This window comes from Mytilus californianus, unplaced genomic scaffold, assembly GCF_021869535.1.
Source record: "Mytilus californianus isolate M0D057914Y unplaced genomic scaffold, xbMytCali1.0.p SCAF_7, whole genome shotgun sequence".
NCBI classification, from domain to species: Eukaryota; Metazoa; Mollusca; class Bivalvia; order Mytilida; family Mytilidae; genus Mytilus; species Mytilus californianus.
The window spans coordinates 68832790-68857559 of record NW_026262723.1 but is presented as its reverse complement, the minus strand read 5'-3'; the positions used below and the strand labels follow the sequence as shown (position 1 = coordinate 68857559).

The 24770-nt window shown below is 31.8% G+C and overlaps 1 protein-coding gene across 2 annotated transcripts in view; it reads left to right on the top strand.

Moving 5' to 3' along the window:
* The window catches only part of LOC127709961 (cadherin-99C-like), a 54951-nt gene extending 31209 nt beyond the window's left edge, over positions 1-23742 (top strand). For both annotated transcript variants that reach the window (XM_052215669.1, XM_052215666.1), the window contains exons 11-16: positions 16295-16428; positions 17083-17170; positions 18390-18518; positions 18943-18984; positions 19878-19920; positions 22077-23742. In XM_052215669.1, the coding sequence (XP_052071629.1) occupies positions 16295-16428; positions 17083-17170; positions 18390-18518; positions 18943-18984; positions 19878-19920; positions 22077-22158 (518 nt within the window). In that variant the 3' untranslated portion in view covers positions 22159-23742. The remainder of the gene's footprint in view (positions 1-16294; positions 16429-17082; positions 17171-18389; positions 18519-18942; positions 18985-19877; positions 19921-22076) is intronic.
* The last annotated feature ends 1028 nt before the right edge of the window (positions 23743-24770 follow it).

Sequence of the window (24770 nt, the reverse complement as noted above, 5' to 3'; positions counted from 1 at the left end):
TTGCTTAACGTTCAGTAGCAAGTATTAAATGCATATTCAGGAAGAGAGCAAATTAACAGTAAATACAATTGACCACTTTAGGTTCTGCAAGGTTGGTTCACCTGAATGAAGAGTGGAAAATTTAAAACAATCATTACAAAAAGAGGATATGTAGGAAAGGGGTAGTTTTGCATAGCCACAAAACACCTACGGGTCCCTAAAAGGAGTTGTTGCAATGGTTCGTTAACTTGCGGAGAGCGAGGTACATGAGGAATCTAATTTAACGTCCTCATTCCGATTGGACGGAACCGGATTCGGTCAACAAGCCTACTAGTTGTAAACTGTGGAAAAATTTCAAGTTGGCAAACATTGCAGAAGTCCAGTAGAAAGCCCCAAAAAGAAAATTTTAGAAATGAAAAGTTGTGATTGTGTTTAGTTTAGTTTTATTCCAATAAGAAATATAGGATATTTGTATTTACATACTTCCAATATGTAAAATCATAACTTTTTGGCAATGGGAGTCTCTTAAAATCTTTTTGATTATATAAATAGGATAGACAGTACACACATTCTTATGTTATAAACTGTTGTCAGTTTAGAGATCAAGACACTACTTTTATAACATTAAATATAAATCTGTAAGGTAAACGTCAAAGGTACACACGGCCAAGATACCTTTTCTAAACATTTAAAAGAGCCCATGTCTCTTAAAAAGTTTAATTCGGTACTTTTGGTTAACGATCTTTTTATTTAACATCGCAGAATGATTCAGGCATGACTCATCTATCCCATCGTTTAGCATTTAATATCTAAATTAATATGTTAGGCTCATGCTTGTTCACACTGTACGGACTTCATTAACAGTTTGCTCCTAACAAAAAAACCCTGCTCTACCAGAAATACCGGCACGACGTAAGTTTTACGGTCCTCATTATGAATTGGTTGACCGATACGATGCATTTGTGTCTCAACTCACTAGCGTCTTGTTTTCGCTGTCTTATCTGTAATTCTCGTTTGGGACAGTTTGACTTGGTGTAGATTCTAATTTGCATCATGTAAGGGGGGTGCATACATACCAGGAGACGTTTGCCCTGTCGACGCACCAGGTCTTGCTCGTTTTGGAGTTTATGAAATTTCATCAGGTTTTGAATGCTTAGTTTTATCTAAATAATCGATTTATAAGATTTGAGCATCAAAAAAACTACTGTTACCTAAAAATTCATCTATGATTTGTTCGCTACTATTTTGTTTTCGTATCATTTTGCATGTGTGTTTTCTTTTAATACATTCTATTTTAGAATTCATATTATAAACCTCTGTTTTACGACAAAGTGTTACGCATTGCCAATAGAATATGCAGAGAGATATATATCAGGGTGAATTACATGCATGATCAACCGTATTCATTGTAAAATTGAAAGACTGAATTTTACTAAATCACCTTGTGTGATCTTTCACACACTTGTGTCAATTAATTACCGGCTATCATCCTTCTTTTCAAGTGATACATGTCACAAAAACTAAATCAAGTGGCTAAAAATTTACTTCCTTAACGTAATGCTCATAAAATCTTGGGATTTGGAGTTCGGAAGTGTTTTACTTATTTGACAGGCACTTGGCATAATCGTCTACTTGTAATATCAAAGTTTGTAAAAGACCCCATTACTACAGAAAAGAGATCTAACTACAGAAAAAGCGACGGTTTTTTTAATGCTTTGAATATATTTTCGATGTTCGTTTTCCTGGTAAGTTTAAACTATCAAACTTAAAACTTATTCTATTAATCAAAACATTCCAATTCACATGTTGCAAAGTGAATGTTTATCTTTATTTAAGAATCTACAATTGAACACTCCTACATTATCACCATTTCACACAAAAAATCTTTATTATTTTATTCAATGTTATTTGAAACACATGATCATGATAATTAAGTAGACATTCGTTTTTCATATCATCTAACAGTTCATACTTTAAATTACACTTATATTAATGCTTAATACACATATATACCATCAAGTCTAGAACTATTCATACCTTTTATAATTAAGACTCTAGCTTTTACCACAAAAAACAGTGAATTTCGTACTTTTTTAATCAAAATTAGGATTTTTTACAATTGTCATAAATTTCTCAAAACCTAAAACTTGAACGTAATTTTTATTCAGATCAGATCAAAGTCAATCATTTATCCATATAGGTATGTTCCTGTCCTTCCTCCTCCAGTTATAATTTTGTGAAGTTTCGAAACAATTCAGTTAACTTTATTAACTTTTCAAACAGCTTAAGGATTATTCATAAAGGGTGCAGCTCAAAGTAATCTGCATTAAAAGTATACAATACAATAAATTGGTAGGTTTTTTTTCTCGAGCGTGTATTATTTTCCCATTGTTCAGTGCCGTGTAATTTTAAACATATTAAGAGTGTTTGCTGCTCTTGTTTTTGACTTTTTGTTATATGTTCGGAATCCTCTGGTTTTATACATGAAGTGCAATTAGAAGTCTTGCTTGCTAATCCCTATTTTGTTTCATAATTTTAATGTATATAGTTTAAAAAGCTATTTCAAAATCTTATAATATTCTTAATATTTTTCATAGTTTTTTTTCAAAGGAAAAAGGTACAAATGTTAAATGTATTAAAAATCTAGAGAATGCATTTCCCTCCAAATTTCAATGGCTTATACCTCAAAAAAGAACAAGGACCTTTCATTTTTTCTGCTTTTTTATTTCTGATATTTATATACTATCAATTTATGACAGTTTGTTAAAAAGCTTGTTATTTTGAAACAGAGTGGCGAGCATCCTTAATAAATAGCTTTTGATTTTGTCAAAATGCTTATGATTGGCACATTGTTTTATTGGTTTTCAATTTTCTGCCTGTAAAACACCAAATCTAAATTTACATTGAACCGTACAATATGTAAATGGAATATTACTAACACTATTAATATTATCTATATATAACAATAGGTGACGTCAGACGTTAATGTGAACAGTTTAAATATATTCGCATAAAAAAGGGAAAAGATATCAAGGGGGAAATATAAAATAGTTAGTCAAATAAAATAGATAACACCAAGGCCAAAAAGAAAACGACGAAAAAGCAAACATGAAGGTAAAGATTGACGAATACAAAATTAATTTTTCAAGGCTTTTTTTAAATGAGAAATGTGTATATATTTCTAAGTTACAAAGGTATTTTGCCTTAACCCTATTTTTTACAACTTTTCGGAATTTTCGGTGTTAAATTCACTTAAACCTCGTCCTTCCAACTGCTTTGATTCAAACGTTGCTAATGAGTCTTATGTATAATAAAACTAGCGTCTGGCGTACACATTTATAAGCCTGGTATCTTTGATGAGTGTTTACCTGCAAGATTGCAGCCTCTACCGGTAATATTTCTTTGTGAATACAAAAAGTTTATACGGTTCATGTTGTCTTATTATCGGATGTAATACAACTCTGGAATATTTTACGAGTGCATTTTCCCAATCCGCTAAAATATTACACACTGAAAACTAATTTTCCAATTTTTTTTTAGCCGTCGAAACAAGACATGATATATGGTATCAGAAATAAAGGTTCGCGTTGTACATTCATAAGTTAGTGGGTTAAAAACTTAAAAATTGGATTGTTTTTTTTTTTTAATTTACATAAAGAGTTCGGTATTTTTGTTATTACTTCTTTTTCAGATATGATCGAACCCAAAATATTTTAAAAACCAAAACCTAATAGAAACGCTGAAGAGCTGATATAATCGAAAAGGAACATAAGTATTGCTAACAGCCGTACAATGATCAGAGCAAAAAACTGCGGTTTCTAATAATTTTTCATTTCATTTTCAAATTTATTCTCCTCTGATGATAAAAGTCTTAACCTTTCTACCTTTTCACAATTAATGATAAGGAAGATTTACAAAGCCAAATAAATGTCAATGGTGATTGAATGGTCATATGCATGTCAGCTATGAAGCAATATAGAATGTCTCTTATCTAACCATATTGGAAGTATAGAAAATCTCATGAATTTCACCTGGTTGTGTAAACTGAATAATTTGGCAGGAATAATGCACTGTTATGGACGATTCCTGAATAAATCCTCTTTTCACTCCAACCAGCCTAAAAAATCCATAATCAGAATTTTTTTATTATCATTATTAAAATACAAGAAAAATAAAGATAATTTTTAGACATTCTGAGAAGAAACAGTCCAAATTCTGCAGAATGAAAAAAAGAAGTTTGAATAGGTTAATAAAGTAAGAGTGGCCATTTGTTAATATAAGGCAAAAACTGACGAACCGAGAGTTTTTCTTTTTAACTACCTAATTTCCTGATACAACTTTTTTAGGGGTAAAACTGAGAATTTAACACTCTCCAAATAATAAATCCACAGGGATGGAAATTTTGCAGGCTTTTTTCTTACTGATACTTCTGCTTGGATACCTAGATGCTCAAACTGACCGTAAGTATCAAATTTTATACAAGTATATCCCGACAGGTTTTTTTTATGTCAAAATAATGGACTGCAATTTTCTGTCTTTAACTATATAGTGTAATTAAGATTAAGTTAATTCTACATTTTAAACTTGGTATTTGTACCGTTTCCCGTTTTTTTTGTATGCATCAATTATCTTGTTAATGTAATCTTAAATCACTAAATGTTATTATGAACCACAATTATGCATAAGCCCAGGTCCTGTGAGGTTTCCAGTGCACATTTATGTAAATTAGACTTTATTTATTTGTTGTAGTGGGTTTTTTTCTGTTGTAAAATTTCCGATTGAGAATGAAAATAACTTGACTTTCCGTGTGTTCAAGTTTCAATTTGCGCTATTGTATAGTCATCAATGTAGACGAATAGAATATCAAGAATGAAACTATTAATTTTCACTTACATGCCTTAGATATATTGATAGAATTTAAAGAATTTTCCAGTATATTTTCATGCATTTTCCAATTGTATATAACATATTGTGTTAGGACGAGTGGTCTCTATGGGAGCTACTGGTATTAATTGACACATAAATACTATCAATCGGTAATGATATATTTAGTTGGTATTTGAATATTGTAAGGACGTAGATACCAGTGACAGTTTTTGTACATATATAAATTTTTATTTTTGCAAATGTTTATATAACGGAAGAGTTCAGTACATACTTAATAACATTAACCGTACCAAATTTACTGCATATATGCGCGTCTCGACAATCAATGTCTCTTCAGTGAGGTCAAAATATTTGAAAATCAAAACCTGATTCAAACGTTGAAGAGCCGATACAACCTTCAAAACAAAAATTAAAGAAAAAATAGATAAAATTCAAAACGTCAGTTGAAGTCACAGTTATCTTCATAAAAAAAGAGGGTGAGGATTATTGTGACCCCAAATGGTTGCTCATTATCTAATTTAGTACTTACGGTATGAAATTTGATTGATAAAGCATTTGAAATAACAGCATAATTTATTATTCAACGTTTAGCATGCGAATCAACAGCTGTTACAGGTAACTCTGGAGGAACACCTACCATTGTTGTTACACTTACCGAAGCAAGTGGAGCAGGTACTTACTATTATGAGTACATTTAGTCACTATTCTTGTAGTTGTGAAATTATCTAGTCATATCAAATATCGTAGTTTCATAAATCTATGTTAACCTACTCTTGCATTGATAGAATGACTTGATTGACTTTTCATGTAGATATAAATTTGATTTGTCTAAAAGCTTAATTTTCCACATGAGTTTCCAAGTTTTATTATGACTTACACAAGCACAGATCAATTTGCTTTCAGAAGATTTAAGACTGTTAATAATAGTTAGATGTCATTGTATATAATTCAATTTATTTGTATGTCTTATACACGTATAACTATGAGTGGATTCTTGGTTATCATTCCCGATTTTGACATGTTGACTGAGTGTGGATTCGCATGGTGGGTGGTGCATCGTAGCAGGAGACGCTTACCCTGTCAACCCACCCGGCCTTGTTCCTTTTGGGATTCATGCGATTCCTTCAGTTTTTGTTTGTTATCTTGATTTTTCTTCTTAATGATCTCAAATTTACCAGCAACTACAAAATCTTTCTGGCGTCTTTGTTAGAGTTATTTGTATGTTTGTTTGAATTGCTTAGTCAGTTGTGTTGTATGTCTCTGATTTATGTTTACACAGTTTTTGGCTTCTGAATCCCAATCATTGTAACATTAACCTATTATGTCTGTCTGGATTGCTTACCCAATTTTGTCAATATAACGGAACTATAAACAACTGTCTAACAAAACGGATTTTTAGCTACCTATAAAACCGGGTTTACTCCATCAGTTTCTTCGGAAACTGCCTATACCAAATCAGGAATATGACAGTTGTATTCCATTCGTTTCGTTGGTTGATAAAGTCTTACGTTTGATTTTGTCAGCTTTTATGGAGTTCCCCCTTTTTGAATTTATCTTGGAGTTCGGTATTTTTGTTATACTTTTTTATCATCCTATGTTGTTACATTTCTGTTATGAACAAAATTACACTAATTATAATAATTCTCAAAGATGGTGTTTCAATGAATAGCTTGAATATTTATGCTTTTATTACTATTTATTCTTCAGATTTAGCAACAAATCCAGACAATTATATTGCTGACACAAAGATTAATGGTATACTTAATGGAACCAGTCCATTTACTGGTATCACACTGGAAATATCAAAGTCTGCAGGTACTCCCAATAATATAAATGTAAAAACCCAGTTTGCCTTAGAGTCACGGGCCATTACACCAGAGAATGACTTTTCACAGAGAGCTTTTCTCCGTCTTGTTCAGCCTTTAGACAGAGATGTAAGTTCAAATAATGTAATCATGTTAGAAAAAAGTATGTGAAAATCTTTTTTGGAAGCAGAAATGTTTTATTTTTCATTTATTTCTTAATGATAAGAAAAAATGAAAACCTTTAACATTAATGATATCAGGGACTCTTTAAAGCCCTTGATTAAAAATTATTTTAAAGATAAATATAAAAATACTTTTGAAAATAGAATATATAGCTATGATGAAAATAGTAAACTGTTACTTTATACACATTTAAAACTTAACTTGGATAGAGAATTTTATTTAGCTTCCAATAACTTTTCTATAAGAAAATGATTCAATTAGTTGAATATTAGTGACCATAATTTAGAAAAAGAAAAAGGTTGCCATTATTAAATTCCTAGACAGGATAGAATATGTAAACTGTGCCTCTTGCTGGAAAATGAAAAACACTTCCACCTTAAATGTAAAATCATCAAAGATCTAAGGGATAATCTATTTGAAAATTATTTACTTACTCACAATTTCATGTCTCTTACCAAAGAACAAAAATAAAATAATGCTTAATCCCTCCACCATGGAACATATAAAACGGTCTTTAGAACTGAGTGCAGAAGTCTTATATTATTTTTCCATGTGTCCTTTATAATATAATTGTTATTTCTTTGTTATATTATGTTTTGTTTTATTTTATCACACACTAAATATGTTTATATGACAATAAAGATAAATTATTGTTAATAATCCAAATCTATTGCTGACAACATTTTGAAAAAAAAACACATATTGTATTCACTCAAATTTTAATCAAGCTTTTATGATACATATGTTTTTTATTTACTTTAAGCAATAAGATTAACATAAAATGAATCAAAACTAAGCGTGTGTCATTTTTACAACTCAAATATGCTTTTGCGTAGGGTGAAACAGCAACTACATTTGATGATGCAGATGTCATTGAATTTCAAGTCAAATGTACACGATTGGTGAGTTAATCTAGTTTTTTTGACACAGATAATTAAAGAACGCACAAAGATATGCAGTTGAAAGTCATTCACGGTAGTTAATCTAGAGATCATTGTTGGTTCAATGTGAGATTCCAATATTCAATACATATAATATTGCATGGTATTATACAGTCATTTAAGATGCTTGTAATTTGTTACGCCTAGTGACGCTCGAATCAAAACAGTTGGTTGGCGAAATCAAATACGAAGTTGAAGTGCTTTGAAAACCAAAAATGCCGAAAATTGTGCCAAATACGACTATGGATATACGCCTTGGGGAAGAAAACCCTTATTGTTTTGAATAATTCAAACTAAAAAAAACCCTAAATTTACACAAAATGACTGTATCATTGATTTTTCATATCAAAATAGAAGTGCAGGGTTGGTGATAACCTCGTTAACCAGCAGTGTGATCAAACCAGTAACTGTAAAACTCATCAAACATACCAGGCTTATAATTTGGTAATCGAAACGCACGTTGTGTCTACATAAGAATAACCAGTGTTTCAAATGATTTATTGCTGAATCACCTTGTGTACACTATGAAAATCCTTTGATATTTATAGAAATGATAGAATCTGACATAAATTAAAACTTAAAGCAGTTGGTAACAATTTAATACAAATGCAGCAAACACAGAACAAGAAAGAACTAGTACATTTTTTCAGGGTTCAACATCGTCATCATTTTTCCTGATGATAGTAAATGTACAAGACGTCAATGATAACAGTCCGGTTTTCTCTGGTACCCCATATTACGTCAGTGTGAATGAGGTAAGTCCTGTTTCCCATTATATCTAAATCCTTTCAAGGATAATTAGATTCAACTTTTTGTTCGGCTTTTCTTTACCTAGCCAGTATTAATAGGGTAAGTGATTTACTTCTCTGGTTCTACATACTATTATACTAGTACCTAGCCACTTGTCTTGATGTAAGTCTCTGTTTCCACATTCCGATATAATGTAAATCCAATTCAATATGGAACCATATACCTTAGCAGAGCTAATGGAATACTACCTATTTTCTCTAATGATTGGCGGTAAGAGTGGGTGTCATCCCGATTTCCCGAAAAAAATTAAATCATTCGTTCCCGGATCCCGAGAAATTAATTATTATTTCCGAAATCCCAATAGCTGTAAATCCCGAATTCCCGAGAAAGTAAGGGCCCAATCCCGAATTCCTGCAAAAATAAAGGCCCAATCCCGACGTCCCGAAAAAGGTCCTTCCGCCCCTCTCTAATACATGTGTACCGTACCTGATCATTGTAATTAAGATAACTATTTTATCTATCACCTCATACCTAGCTATTGTTTTTAAGGTAGGTCTGACCATATGATGGTAATATAAAAGTCATGTTTCAATTATTAGCCCAATGTTAATTGGCACCACAGGAGCCTTCAAATCCATATTTTGTTAATTAGCTCCCCACTGAATGTTGAGTTTGTATCATATTGATTAAGCGTTTTTCCTAATGAACCAGATATTTCTTATAATGCTTTGAAAGCTTATACAGTGGTAACTTCAGATCCATGTATTTTGAAATTTTTAGGTCAAACCATTTTTGTCAATATTAACTCCAGGTGAAACTTGATATTACCTGGTCAAAGTCTTTTGACATAACAATTAAAAAAAAGTGTGTTTCCGGTTGCATGCCCAAAAATATAGGGTCGGTAGGTCGGGATTAGTTTTTTTCTTCAATCGATCATGAAGTTCTTTGAACCGTTGTTCGAATGTTTCTGAGTGTGAAACTGTCAAGAACGTTTGTCAGCCTACTTAACAAATTGTATGGAAAATTTAGAATTGATATGAATCAAATGTTTTATCCATACTGTAAAAATTATACATTATAAACTACATGTATAAGTTTGTGATGATACTAATATCCAGTTGTTTAATTATTTTCAGTTGACACCTATAGGAGCAACAGTATTTCGAGGAGTAGCTGCTTTTGATTTGGATGCTTATACAAACAAGGACATAAATTTTGGCATAATGCCTGGAGATGGAATAGTAAGTTCATTTGTGTACAGTACAAATAAGGTGATCTTTGAAAAAAAAGACCACCTTTCCTGGGAAAGTGTAAATTGCAGTCAATCAGGGTGATTGCTGGTGATTTTGACGAGAATGCTGATTTGTTGCCCTCTCATATACTTTATTCAAGATATTTAGAGATGTCTGTTAAGTGTGAATCATACTAACATTCTCAAACGGCAGGGGAGAATATACCTTAGGCCATGAAAATTATGTATTGAATTCGGTATTTCACCGCCAAATATTCAATTGATCGTCAACAATAGAATATTATGAATAAATCGTGTATTTGCCAAAACCTTTAGGTATTTTGGGTCTTCATGCTCTTTATCATTTTTACTTTATTTGGCCTTTATATTTTTTTATTTGATTCGAACGTCACTGATGAGTCTTGTGTAGACGAAAGCGCGTCTGGCGTACAACATTTTAATCCTGGTATCTATGATGAGTTTATATGAAACGTTTGAAAAAAGCCCGGTTGTGTTTTGTGTACTATTGTTTGTCTTTTTCGTCGTTTTTGTTTTTTGTCATGGTATTGTCAGTTTGATTTCGATTTGTGAGTTTGAATATCCCTTAGGTATCTTTCGCCTCTCTTTTGAAAGGTTAATGATTATGATGACAGCCATCCATCAATTAGTAATGTGAAAAAAAGGTGTCACATATGAGCATATTAACTTGACCTATCCTTTTGAATCGGTGTTAGGGGAAGAGCTTGAAAAAAAAAGTTGAAAACAAATAGTCTTGAATAAGTAGAAAATAAGAAATACATAATAAAATACAGGTATAAAAACAAAAATCAAAGGTCAGTACCCTTTACATAAAAGTACTAAACGTTTTTAATCCGCTTATATCTAGAAGTGCCGAAAACAATGACACCATGTCATCCCCTTTGTACACCAATGTAGATCCCAGAGAACATAGGTCATCTCCTTTCTTACGATGTACAGCATACAGACTTAAAGACCTTCTGCTTTGGTGTATAGTTGTATAATAACATTAACGGTACCAATTTTCCTGCACCAGATGCACATTTCGACAATATATGTCTCTTGTATAATATGAATATAACACAATGACATGAAGTCGTCCAGGTCGTCTCAGACGCTTTGTATACAAATGTAGAAGTCCATCCCCTTTGTATATGATAATGAAACCACAATGGTCCTAGGTCATCTTCCTTTGTCAAGAATAAGTAATCGTATAAACCCACTAGGGCCATTGTATTATACATTATGATACAATGAGAGTGACATGTGTTATTGTGTTCAGCCCTATTATACAAATGGTACTGGTCTTACAGTCTTTGATTTATACACGTGTCATATAAGGGATCTTCAATTTTTCTACCCAGTTGAAACTATTAATTTTCAATACCTCTCACTTACCCTGGGCCAAATGGGATAGGTCTTGTTATTTATAAATAGTCCTGATATGACGGTAGGAGTTATTATAGTCATTAAACATTTTGTCAAACGGTTCATACCAATCATCACCGATATCTTGAATAATTAGCCATTATGAAACTTAAGAAGGATTTTCATGCGCATTTAGCATGAAGAACAAATATCTATGATTCAGAAATTTTGGTCATGGATAACCTCAGATCTTTTCCTACTGGAAGTTTTGAGAATGCATCAATCACAAACATTTACCGACTTTTAGAGGGACAAGCCAATATCATGAGTCTTAATTAAACGAGTCTCAATTGGGCGTATTGTAGGCCATCTTCCTAGTGTTTATAAAAGTTTTAAAATAATTTGCGTTTGCAGTATACCGCCTTACCTGACAGTTTAATTCAAAATGGTCAGTTGTTTGTATTATATTGTGTGTTAAGTTAACCCTGGTTTAAACGTAATAGAAAGGATTTAGGATTTGACACTATATACCATAGTAGCCATCAGTGAAATTGTCATGATGTTTTAATGTGTTTTGCTACCCCCAGAGTGGCCTTAAACTACATATCATGATAATTAATATTTAGTCAATAAAATTACCATTAATATGGTGACATTCATGATCTGTAACCTCGAAATCATCATGTTTTGTCGAAGTGATAAGGAGTTGAAAGGGTAAAAGTGCAAAAAAAGTAGAAAATATAAGTCCACTATACTATGTGTACATCCATGTATAATATTTTGTTTAAAAACCTATTATGGTCTAAGATAAATTGCAAATCAAATTTGTTGATTATTTTGGTGATTTAATAATACTTAAAAAAGAGTATAGGAATCAACAAAAATACTGAACAGCACAAGGGACAACACCAACCATGAACACCCAACTTTTCCGAAAAAAAAAAACAACAGATGTACAAACGAGAAACAACAACGAAAAACAAAATCTGTCCTAATACCACTTAAATTATGGGATTTTTTTTTGTAACTACATGGAAAATTTCAAGGAATTGAGATTGGAGTTGAGTAAAAGCACTTAAATTTTGTAAACAATTTTTTTTTTAAATGTTCATAGGTCTGAGTCTTTCCGGTGACTAATGCATGTGAATAATGAGTATGCCTCTCAGTTTCTTTAAATATAGGCACTTGGTGGTTTAATGGAAGAAAGGAATATGTTGACTTCCGTGGAAAATAAATTTTTCCACTACTGTAAAAACACTAATAGCATAGTTTCGAAGTACGTTACAAACTTTTTACACATCTTGGTATAGTCTGAATTAATAATTGGAAACTTGAATATAATACAGTACAACATATGTATGCGACTACCATCATTTAAACAAGAAGGAGAATATACCAAGAGAAAATCAATGACCATGAGTCGGAAAAAAAATAGACACCACTACTAAAGCACATTTTATTATTTTGATAGTTCTTCAAATTTTGTATGGTTATTTTAGACGTTAAGATTCAGTATTTAGATCATGATAGTGTATTTTTTTTTACAAAATCCCAGGCACAGTCTAATTCAAGTCTACATGATGCGACTGAACTATTTGAAATTCAAACAGCTGGACTCGGATATATTACAATAAAGTCTACGTTGGATTTTGAAAAAGTGAAAAAATATGTTTTTCTAATTTCTGCGACAGTAAGTATACGCTACATTTTATTACTTCATGGATATTTTTAATACTTGTTTTTGTTTATAATTATGTATGCATTCAAATCGGTTATGACCAGCTTGATAACAACAGATTGGTGAAATTTGTCTGTCTTAATACCAATTCGGAACTTTGGATATGGCATTTTACATTGAATCATAGCAGAAAGTTAAATTTACTAATTATAAAATGCCTTGTCAACCTCGCATTATAAAATTTGAACATTTGGATATCTCAATTAGATTAATATCGCGTGTTATGGAATCTATCTATAGCATTTCAATAAACATAATTGAAATAGGCCTTTTAAAAGTTTTATCATACATAAAACTAACTACTAGTTCACAAATTTAATCTCGAAATCACTATAAAAATAACACATGTATAAATCAGATTGTAATCCCGCGAAAACTTTGTCTATCGAGGAAGGTTAACAATGTTTACCGAGATGTAACAAGGTAACAATCGATCACCCACTCAGTTTTGTGTTATTTGATTTATTATACTGAATGTTTATGTTATTATTGTCTTTTAAAAATGTAAAATTGGTTGTAAAATTGTTACAACCATCCGTATTAGATAAAGCGCAAAATTGATCAAGCGTCTCAGTGAAGGGTAATATAATATAAGCCATAGGATAGAGTAAAATATCTCCCTCGTATTAACCAATCAAAATCTAATATTTAAACGTGAAATATGATAATGCCAAATGTCTTATAAAGTTTTGTGTAACCTATGGATATAATCTGGCAAAATACATCGAATAGGACCAGGCAACAGAAAGTTCTCTACGACGTACAAGTATTGTTACTATGACTATTGACGTGACCGATGGAGATGACCTTGGTCCAGTTTTTGACTACCATGGCTGCTTTCGAGTGGATAATGTTTGTTTCAATCCAACCTATACAACAGAAATTTCACCTCATGCAGCTGCAAGTATTAATACATGTTTATAATTTGGTATTAGAGATCAGAGAATGACCACATAGTAAGAAGAAGATTATACAAAATATACCTCTTTAAAATTATGAAAAAACGAAACGTATGGCATACGTATGATTAATTCGTTAATGTCACTTGAACAATTTCTTACCATATACAATCAGTTACTTATGTAACTTTGAATTTTTCATTTTTCATTTGCCATTTTCCATTAGGATTGCTTATCTATTACAACACTAAAGGGCAGTCAATGGACGATCACATAACGTGCCTTAAAATGTATATTTTACCTTTTTTAGCTTTATCTTGGGGATTTTATTTTATTTTTAAATAGTAATAATGCTTTGTTATTTCATACATGCGTTTTGTTTTCATCCCATTTGATCGATGTTTGCCCTTTGTTATATGAAATATTTGAACATCAGCTTTCCTTTTTTCTTCAATTCCTGAAGCAATTGACCAGATATTCGGTTTACAGTAATGTTATAAGATGTTACAGATCGAGCTTGAATCGGGTTCCAGTTTGATTCCGGTAGCGTTCTTTAGGGAATTTTCATTTCATCGTGAATTTGGCCAGAGTATTAGTTTGAAGATGTGGATATTGAAGATAGAAAATTGCTTTATAATATAGTTTTCCACGCTTTTTCTGTAATGCCTAAATCAATTGATTCGATTTGTTTTCATATGGTCGTATTATAAGAAGTTACAGATCAAGTTAATGTGACCTATCGAATTAGACTTATCACAAGGTGTGTACTTACATGAGCAACACGACGGGTGCCACATGTGGAGCAGGATCTGCTAACCCTTCCTGGGCACCTAAGATCACACCCAGTGTGTGATGGGGTTCATGTTGCTTAGTCTTTAGTTTTCTATGTTGTGTTTTATGTACTGTTGTTTGTCTGTTTGTATTTTTCTTTTTTAGCCATGACGTTGTCAGTTTATTTTCGACTTATGAGTTTGAATGTCCCTTGGTATCTTTTGCCTCTCTATTAATATTGAAATGTGTATCCTAAGGACTCAGTTGGGTTAGTATTTAATGGCAATATTTGCATCTTTAAATGAATATTCTGGCCAAATTTACAATAAGATGGAAATTTCTCATAACATCAGTAACAATTAAATGATTACTCAATATATGTGTATGCACTTCCAATGTAAACATTACAGCCGGTATGAGGACAATAATTTTCATATGCAATACGCCCGAAGTTCTTTTTTAATGATATTAAAGCAGAAAATTACAAAAGGGTAACATTCAATGTACAGAGTGCCACTGAATCTTATCATTTCTAGGGAACACAACTAGTTCTAAGGGCGGCTGAAAACCAGACTATGATAGATTCCATAAAAGCAAGGGACCAGGACACTTCAAATGCACGTATACAAATGAGCATTGTTGAAAGTGAGTATTGAAATAATATTAAGAAAAAATAAAACGTTAAGGAAGATCCTCCGGGTGATTCCTGCTGTGTGGAAATCATAATATCTTGCACCGTATCAGAAACTTGTATCGTGTTTCTTAATTTTGCGGTAGAAAATAAACAGAGACATTTACTCTCCGGACGCTTCATGCTTCATTTAAAAGCATTGTATGTACAAAGCCATGAAACGCAAAAATAAAATTGAACTGCCTAAATATACCAAGCCGAGAACAAAACCCGACGTGAAAACACACGATCTACGGTAACTGTGTCTGTATAGAATATAAAGATAATAACATTAACGGTACCAATTTTTCTGCACCAGATGTGCATTTCGACAATAATTATCTCTTCATTGATGCTCGACCAAAATATTTAAAAATACAAAACTCATTAAAAAAATGGAGAGCTTATAAACCAAAAAGGACAAAAATTATAGCCGAAGCCGGACAAGAAATCAGAGCTTTACATGAGGGAGATATCCATTCCTTAATCTAAATAATTTTCAAAATTTTGTAACAGCAACTATTAATACTGGAAACACAATATCCGTATTTTCATGCTAGTACCGAAGTACTCTGAACTACAGCCCATCAGCAGAGGTCTCCCAATAATAATAACATAGACAGTGGCAATTTCTGGACCCGATGCGCATTTGGACAATAAATGTCTCTTCAGTGACACTCGAGACCAAAATATTTGAAAATCAAAAACATACAAGAAGTATAGCCAAAGCTGGGCATCATGGGCAAGGAATCAGAGGTTTGTACGAATATTCTTTGAATTAAAATAATTTCCAAAATTTTGTAGCAGCAAAATCTAATAACATAATATCCGTATTTTCGTAACTGGCAGAACCGAAGTACTGGCTACTGGGCTGGTTATTAATTGATTTATTTAAGGTACGACATTCACCAGTCCAGTCACAAGTTTCATAAAACATCGAATAGTTATTTGTATTGTGTAGAAATGATGATCTAAATTTAATGAGCAGATCGAAACATCATATAAATTGTATCTTGAATACATTTTCTTAAAGTACTTTTTTGTTTCCATTTAGCCTTGCCTCCGGGGTATAAAGACAAGTTTGCCCTGGTAAATACGACAAACAGCGGAACATTTTTCAGTGCTATAGTATCGCAAACTGAACCTTTCGGTAGCAGTGACGTTAATATTTTGAAAATCATAATAAAGGTAAACAAAGTCAGAAGAATCGCTGAATTGTAGGAAATCTCTAAGGAATACGAAGATGAAAGTCGCGAAAAAAAGTTAAAAATTCTTCAGCTTTTATAGAATCATCTACATTTCTTCTAAAATACAATTTTGGGACGACGTTAACTATTTTGTGATTACAGCTACCTCAATAACAATCTCAAACACACCGAGAGCAGATTCATGTTGCCTTGAACATCAATGCATAGCGACGACTATAACGTACATGATCAACAATTAACATACCAGATGCTCATTTTGACAATTAGTGATACTCGAGGATAAAATATTTGAAAATCCAAAACCTGATACAGACGTTGAAGAGATGATAAAGCCAGAAAGGACAAAAAGTATTACTAAACCCGGACAAGGAATTCAAGCTTCGTAGGAGGGGATACATTCCTTAATTTAAAATAATCCTAACTATAAAACAACAAATTTCAATAACACAATTTCAGCATTTGCATGCCAGTACTGAAGTACTGCCTACTAGGCAGGTTATAACGTTAGAGACTAAAAGTCCACCAGCAGAGGTAATTCTTTATGTTCCATGTTTGTGTAATTTCCAAAGTTTTTGTCCTTATTTATATGTTCTTCCTTTCGATACGCATCAATATTCTTTACTTTTGTTTACAGGCTACCGAGTTGACAGACAACAAACGTTTCGGTCGAGCTGTAATTGACGTACACATAAACCAATCGAATATGTCTTGCATTGAAAAAAGTAACTTACTGTCATTTAAACCTATATAGGTGTAATACCACCAAATCATTGTACGTCACATCCGGTTTCATACGAAAAAGGGTCGGAAAAAAATATTCCCTTGAATTAGACAGTTGTAGAAAATTAATCTTACATTTTCATTGCAATAAAACATAAACATATATCTTGGGTGTTTCAAAGCACCATTCTTTTTTTATTTGGTGCTTCTATAAAATATTTTGGAAACTTGAGATGACATGGTTACTAAAGCTTGTAAATAGGTAAAAAATGGTGAAAATTTGATTGGTCTACTTCCGGTGATGGTTATTATGCAATGAAATGTAATGTGAAATTTTCACTGTAGTACTGGACAAGATAAAACTTTACTCATGCTAAGTAGTTTTTTATTTGAAACAAAGATAAATTCTGCAATATTTTTTAGAAAAATGCCAATTTAACAAAGACTTATTGGGGAAAAGCAATAGTGGTATTACTCCTATATATCAGATTCAGTGTCCTTTTTTATTCGCTAAGCAGCATGAAGCATTATTTAACATAATAAACGACAAAATATAACCAGAGATAAACAAAAACTTCTCTTTGTCTTCAAATTTTTGTCTATTCAAAATAAAAACTAATGTGAAATAATCTTAATGAGATATTTAATAGTTTTATTTTATGAAGAACTTCTCTTCGTAAACCTTCAACGCTAAAAGCTTTAAGGTTTGGAAGCCAAAGATGAAAGGGTCGTGAAATCAATTTATTTTCAATGTAAAACATTGATAAAACGAGATTCTGTGTATACGACAACGAGATAGCTACGCTATAAAACAAAACAACATATATAGGTCAACATACAGTTTTCAACAATAGCAAGGTGACTACAATATTTCAAGCTCTAACCCCCCCCCCCCCCCCCCCCCCCCCCCGAGTGTAAAATGTTGTGTATAATTAACACAGAAACTAAAAACAAATATGTCACCAACACCATCTGTTTTCTTATAAAACATCAAGATATGACATTGTTACATAATATAGATATAAGAAGATGTGGTATGAGTGCCAATGAGACAACTCTCCATCCAAGTCAAAATTTATAAAAGTAAACCATTATAGACGGTTACTGGTGAGGTTTTGGAAGTGGGACAGGCACATGAACACAAAAATCTAACTTTACAAGGAGGATCTAACCTGTGGTTGTGACATATATCACTAAAACATTTATTTGATTTACTTTTAGATATAGTGAATACCTGTACAATAAAATCATGCAGTAATGTTGCCTCGGTAGTGGGAGCTGTTTTAGGAATTCTGTTTGCCATTGTTTTCAGTATTCTTGTGGTTCTCACCATTAAAATGAGAAAAAAAGGTAAAATGTATTTCATTTCACAAAGTAAGAATTTGTTCTTCTAATTGAACATAAACAAAATCATCACAACAATAACCCCAATGCAATAAGAATGTCTTTACATGAAAACAATTATTGAAATTAACTAAATACACAGGTTCTTTAAGATCAATTATACCTGTATATATGTAAACAATCAAACAAATACACAAGCATATATCAGACTCTGTCGTTTCAACTTATGATTTGTCAAGTGCCAGCAGAAATGTCCCACAAATAACAATAATAGGCTTTCGGAGAAACCTAGTTCATACATGGATTTTTAGTAGTTTCGTGTCATTTTAGAATAGTTGTTTTGCTTCAGTGATATATCTCCTTCTTCAATTTTGATGTCTTTATTGTGCCTATTGATATCAACATTTTTCTTTTTATATTTTTGTTACAGATGGCATGAAAGAACAACAAACTCCCGTGCAGCAAAATAAGGGTAAGTTCTAAAGCTGACGATAAAGTAGTGTCAAGTTTTTTACAAATTGTATTGTTTGAATCTCATAAATCCATTAAGAAGATACAAATCAAGATAAAAAACAAACTGATGGAATAATAATAAATATGAACTAAAAAAGGAGCAAACACAGGCGAATCGACTGATAAACGTCTCCTGTCATGAATTCGCCATTCTAAATGCGAATGCACACTCTGTCAAAATTTGTCTTAAACCGTCTATAAAATATCATTTTCTTGTGAAAGTAGAGTAAAAGTTTAAGTGTCGTATGTATTTTGCCATATATTCAATGTTTAATTGGTAATCAAAAGACATTGACTTCAAAATAATGAAAGCAACCGACACGAATCATATAAAATACAGAAAGAAACAACACAAACGTGTAGACAATCAAGAGGCTCAAATATGTTTGACATATGTGTTAACATATGGAGAATAACATTCACTATTTTAAGATTTCCGGAATTCAAAAAGTAAGGGCATTAACAGGCCATACTCAAGGAACAGTTAGTATAGAGCAAACTTATCTTATTTTCAGTGACATTTTGTGGAGTAAATCTAAGTCTAAGAATTAGTTAGATATCCGTAAGATGTAGTCTGTACGCATGTGATCTAGACTTTTTTCCGCGCTTCTTACAAAATGTGCTTCGGTCAACGCTTTTGCACCCCAATAAATTTATAAAAAGAAACATTCCATTCTTAAAAAAGTAATCAATCACACAAACTGCTTTCGTTCTTCTCCTTGTCAACTACTGTAGAGATTGCTATATTTTTCAGGAGTGTTTTTTTTACTTTCAATTGAAATTGATTCAGTCTGCTGAATCTCTCTCGTTCTTCTCGTTTGGACCACTTTTGAGTATTTTATTTTCTTTCAGGACTTTCTACTGGACATACAGTTGAAAGCAGACAATCATCCAGGTAATTTATAATATACAATCAATCAGGTTAGGTGTAATATACAATCACTCAGGTAATTTATAGCAAACAATCACTCCAGGTAATATATAATATACAATCACTCAGGTAATGTAGAATATACAATCACTTGGGTAATGTATAATTTATAATCACTCAGGTAATGTATAATATACAATCACTCAGGTAATGTATAATATACAATCACTTAGGTAATATATAATATACAATCACTCAGGTAATGTATAATATACAATCACTTAGGTAATGTATGATATACAATCACTTAGGTAATATATAATATACAATCACTCAGGTAATGTATAATATACAATCACTTAGGTAATATATAGTATACAATCACTAAGGTAATGTATAATATACAATCACTCAGGTAATGTTTAATATAAAAACACTCAGGTACTATATAATATACAATCAACCGGGTAATGTATAATATACAATCGCTCGGGTAGTTTATAGTATACAATTACTCCAGTAATATATAATATACAGTTACTCAGGTAATATTTTATATATAATCATTCAGGTAATGTATAATATACAATCACTTATATAATAACTCAATTTTGACTGCTGTACCCCTATTTTTGACATTTTTACCTATTATGTCTGTTTGTTTTGTTTACACATTGTTGTCAATATAATGGAATTTTATGCGACTGTCATACAAGTGAGAGGATTAGCTAGCTATAAAACCAGGTTTAATCCACCATTTTCTACATAAGAAAAATGCGTGTACCAAGTCAGGAATATGACAGTTGTTGTCCATTCGTTTGATGTGTTTCAGCTTTTGATTTTCCCATTTGATTAGGAACTTTCTGTTTTGGGTTTTCCTCGGAGTTCAGTGTTTTTGTGATTTTACTTTTTAGGTGATGTATAATATGCAATCACTTAGGTGATGTATAATATACAATCACTCAGGTAATGTACAATATACAATCACGTAGGTAATGTATAATATACAATCACTTATGTAATGTATAATATACAATCACTCAGGTAATGTATAATATACAATCACTTAGGTAATGTATAATATACAATCACTTAGGTAATGTATAATATACAGTCACTTAGGTGATGTATAATATACAATCACTTAGGTGATGTATAATATACAATCACTCGGGTAATGTATAATATACAATCACTCGGGTAACATATAATATACAATCACTCAGGTAATATATTATATACAATCACTCAGGTAATATATTATATACAATCACTCAGGTAATGTATAATATACAATCACTCAGGTAATGTATAATATACAATCATTCAGGTAATGTATAATATACAATCACTCAGGTAATGTATAATATAAAATCACTCAGGTAATGTATATATTAAATCACTCAGGTAATGTATAAAATAGATGCCACATCTGAAAATGGTAACATATGCATTTATATTCTATAGTTTCGTGACCAAAAAAAAAGTAGATGTAATCTGATGTATAGCGGAAATTAATACATTTAAAAATAAATTCCGAGTAGTTTGCAACACAGAAAAACAGTCAAAAAAGTCAGAAAAGTATGACTGCCAAACTGATGCATGTGTGTAAGTAAAAACTGGCAGATGTTATAGTGTTTGACTAATGTGTTAAACTATGGAGAATAACATTCATATTTGGTGCCTATGAAGACAATGTTCAAAGATCTTACAAAAAGTACATTTATGGCTAATATTATTTAATAGTAGTTTAAATAGAATATATTTACGAACTTTAAAACCCTAACAATACTATTATAAAAATTATAAATGTCACACCCCGTTTTAGTAAGGTTCCTAAAAATCAGTCAAACTCCTAAAACAAACCTTTACAACTATGAAAGAATTTCAGTTAGTTGGATTTGGGGTTTCATTTTAAGAATTAACGTACATTGCACACATTGTCAAGAATACATTACAAGCCAAATGCTACCTTTCTTGCACGATTGAAATAATGAAACATTTTTAGTTTTAAAGTTGTAAATTAATTAACTTTGGTCAATGTACCCCGTTTTTTCTTTTCTACATGCGGTTTGAAATGTTTTCCTTCGCTCTCTGGTATGTCGGTATAATAGTCATTTTGCATCTTAAATAGAAATAGATATATCAGTGATGATCATAGTCTATGGCTTTTTTTACAGTGAGTATGATGAAATCGGAGTGAGATCACCAGACAATCCTAATGACGATGACAATGACCACCAGTACATGGAACCTACTTGAATTGTGCATAGGAAAAAACTACTTAAAACGTTAATTTCATTCAACTATGTTTTTTAAATGGCATTTTAGGTGCAACTCATTTAAAATCAGGCGTAAGGAGCCTTTAATTCAGTAGGTGTCGTTGTTTGCTGTCTGTTTTATTTGGGTTTTTTTAAATTTTATTTTAGCATGCATTCTTCATGCTGTTAGTTTTCTCGTTTGAATTGTTTAACATTATGTTACTCGACTCAAAACAGTTGGAAGGCCATTTCAAATACGAAGTTGAAGGGAATTGAAAACTCAAACATTCTGAAAAGTTGAGCAACTATGGCTCAGGATATCTTTGTTAGGGGGGAGGGGGTAAAAAAGACCTTAGCTATTCGAATAATTCAAAATTCTAAAAACGTACCAAGTCAGATGAACCCTGCCAGACGAAAATGTACACCTTTCAATAATTTTGTATACCGAACTTGATTGACCTATTTCTTATAGTTTATGAGAAACTGATCTAATCACTAAAGCTTATCTTTGATCGCTGAACTATACATTCAGCTCGATGTCTGATGAACGGACAAGGATACCTTGCAAGCAATGAATTTATATACCGAGTACATTTGTTCCATTACTCATAACTGACAAAAACAAAACATAAAAACAACTCACTATAAAGTAGTTCAAAAGGTCATTGAACCATGCAAATGAGGTCATGGACAATGGACATTTGCTAGAATGAAATCTCAGACCAAAAGGCATCTGTATACTGACTGTTGATTTTTTGTATCCAGTTTTCTAACCGTCTGGAATATATTATGTTATCTAGGAGAAAATTTAAAGCTTCAATCATATCCTCACATTTCCAGTAAGTGTATCTAGCATACTTTCCTTTTTCGTTACAGAAAAAGGCTTTAAACGAGTTACAGCTAATAAATTTACAATGAGATTTTTCGAAAGACCATTTTTTAAATATGAAAACTTTTTCTTTATTAGATTGTGTGGAAGTGTAGTGTAGAGAGTAGAAAAAATAATTAATACCATTATTTTCATAAGCTTTATTACAAAAGTTAATAACCAGTTCTTTGATAGTAGTAAGGTAGGTAGTAAGAAGCACTGATAGATTAGTAGTAGAACACTTACTAGATGCGGAGATGAAACGGAATTTAAATGTTTTTTTGTGTAATTTCGGTAACCAGTACATGGTAGGGACTTTCAAATGTTCGGAAGAGGCTTTAAGCTGGGTAGTGGCAGTGATATGCTTGTTAACGATTTGACTCTCAGTGGTGCGTACGGACCTGAATGTAGAGGAATTGATAATTTCGTTTTGAAGAACTTCCGTGTAGTATATGCGTCATACCACCACTACATTATTGGCTGCCTTGTCTGTCGGTACGAACACAAACCGCTCTGCGAGTACTTCGAGTTTATTTTTTATTCTAGAAATGGGAATATCATGGACCCTATTATCAATTTCAGAATTGTTTTCAAAATGAGATATTCGAATATTAACAGTATTCATAATTTTATTCAAATAACTGTCTAGAGATTTTTTATCAGATTTTTCATGTTTGCACCAATTTTTACAGTAGGCAGACAGAGCGTCTTTAATGACCTGACTACACAAAACATTGCTTTTTTCTCTCTTTGTGTGTACATTGTAGTTGTGTGCTTCTATATTAGGAGACAAAGATTACATTTTCTATACTTGAATGAAATTGTATGATTCAAGTAGGCATTTATTTCAGTATCTAGTCCTAATATTATAATGTTTAAAAAAAATGTGTTTATTTTAATATCATAACGCTCGTGTTCTTGTTCGATGTCTGTGAGATCATGAACTGTTGTTTTGTCGGTTCAGATAAAAAGATAATGTATCAATAGGAAAACAGAAATTATCGCGTTTGTCATAAAATCCTAGTTCTAACAAAATACATAACAATATTTCTTCTACAAAGTTCAACCAAATTCCCCTGAATTTCTTGTAAAGAATAATAAGAAATTGATTTGTTTTTAATATTTGCAATCATTTGTCATGTTTATTGCTAGAAATTCAGGTGACTGTGGTTCAACAATAAAAAAAAAACAACTGATAATTGCAATTACAGTTAATAACTTACCACAGCAATCTTTCCTGTTGTATATTCTAATTTGTTTTATCAGACAACTGTTGTCCAAATCAACCCACCAATACGGATAACTTTCGCCGTGCCAAAAACCATTCTTCCGGGAATATGTTGTGTGCATATAGGTATTGAGATTCCCATCATTAGCAATACTACATGCAGAATGTCCTTTACCATATGAACTTTGTCCGCACTTCTTATGTAATGCTAGATTCTTCTTACCACACAATCCTTGTTAACAATATTAAGATTTATATAAAAAGTATGAATTTAAAGCTCACTTTTGGGTTCAATTCTACTAAGATAAAGTGTGTTTATACTACTTATTGTCATATATTTTTACGACAAAGGTTGGTCAATAAATTATTACTATATGTCACTAAAATGATAATTTTCATACACCGTATACCATTCTATAATTATTTTTTAGTGAAATGGTCCTGGTGTAGTCACCTGTTCCCTACTTATGAAGAGAGCGTAAGGAAATTCCATTTTTAAAAATAAATGACCAGGATG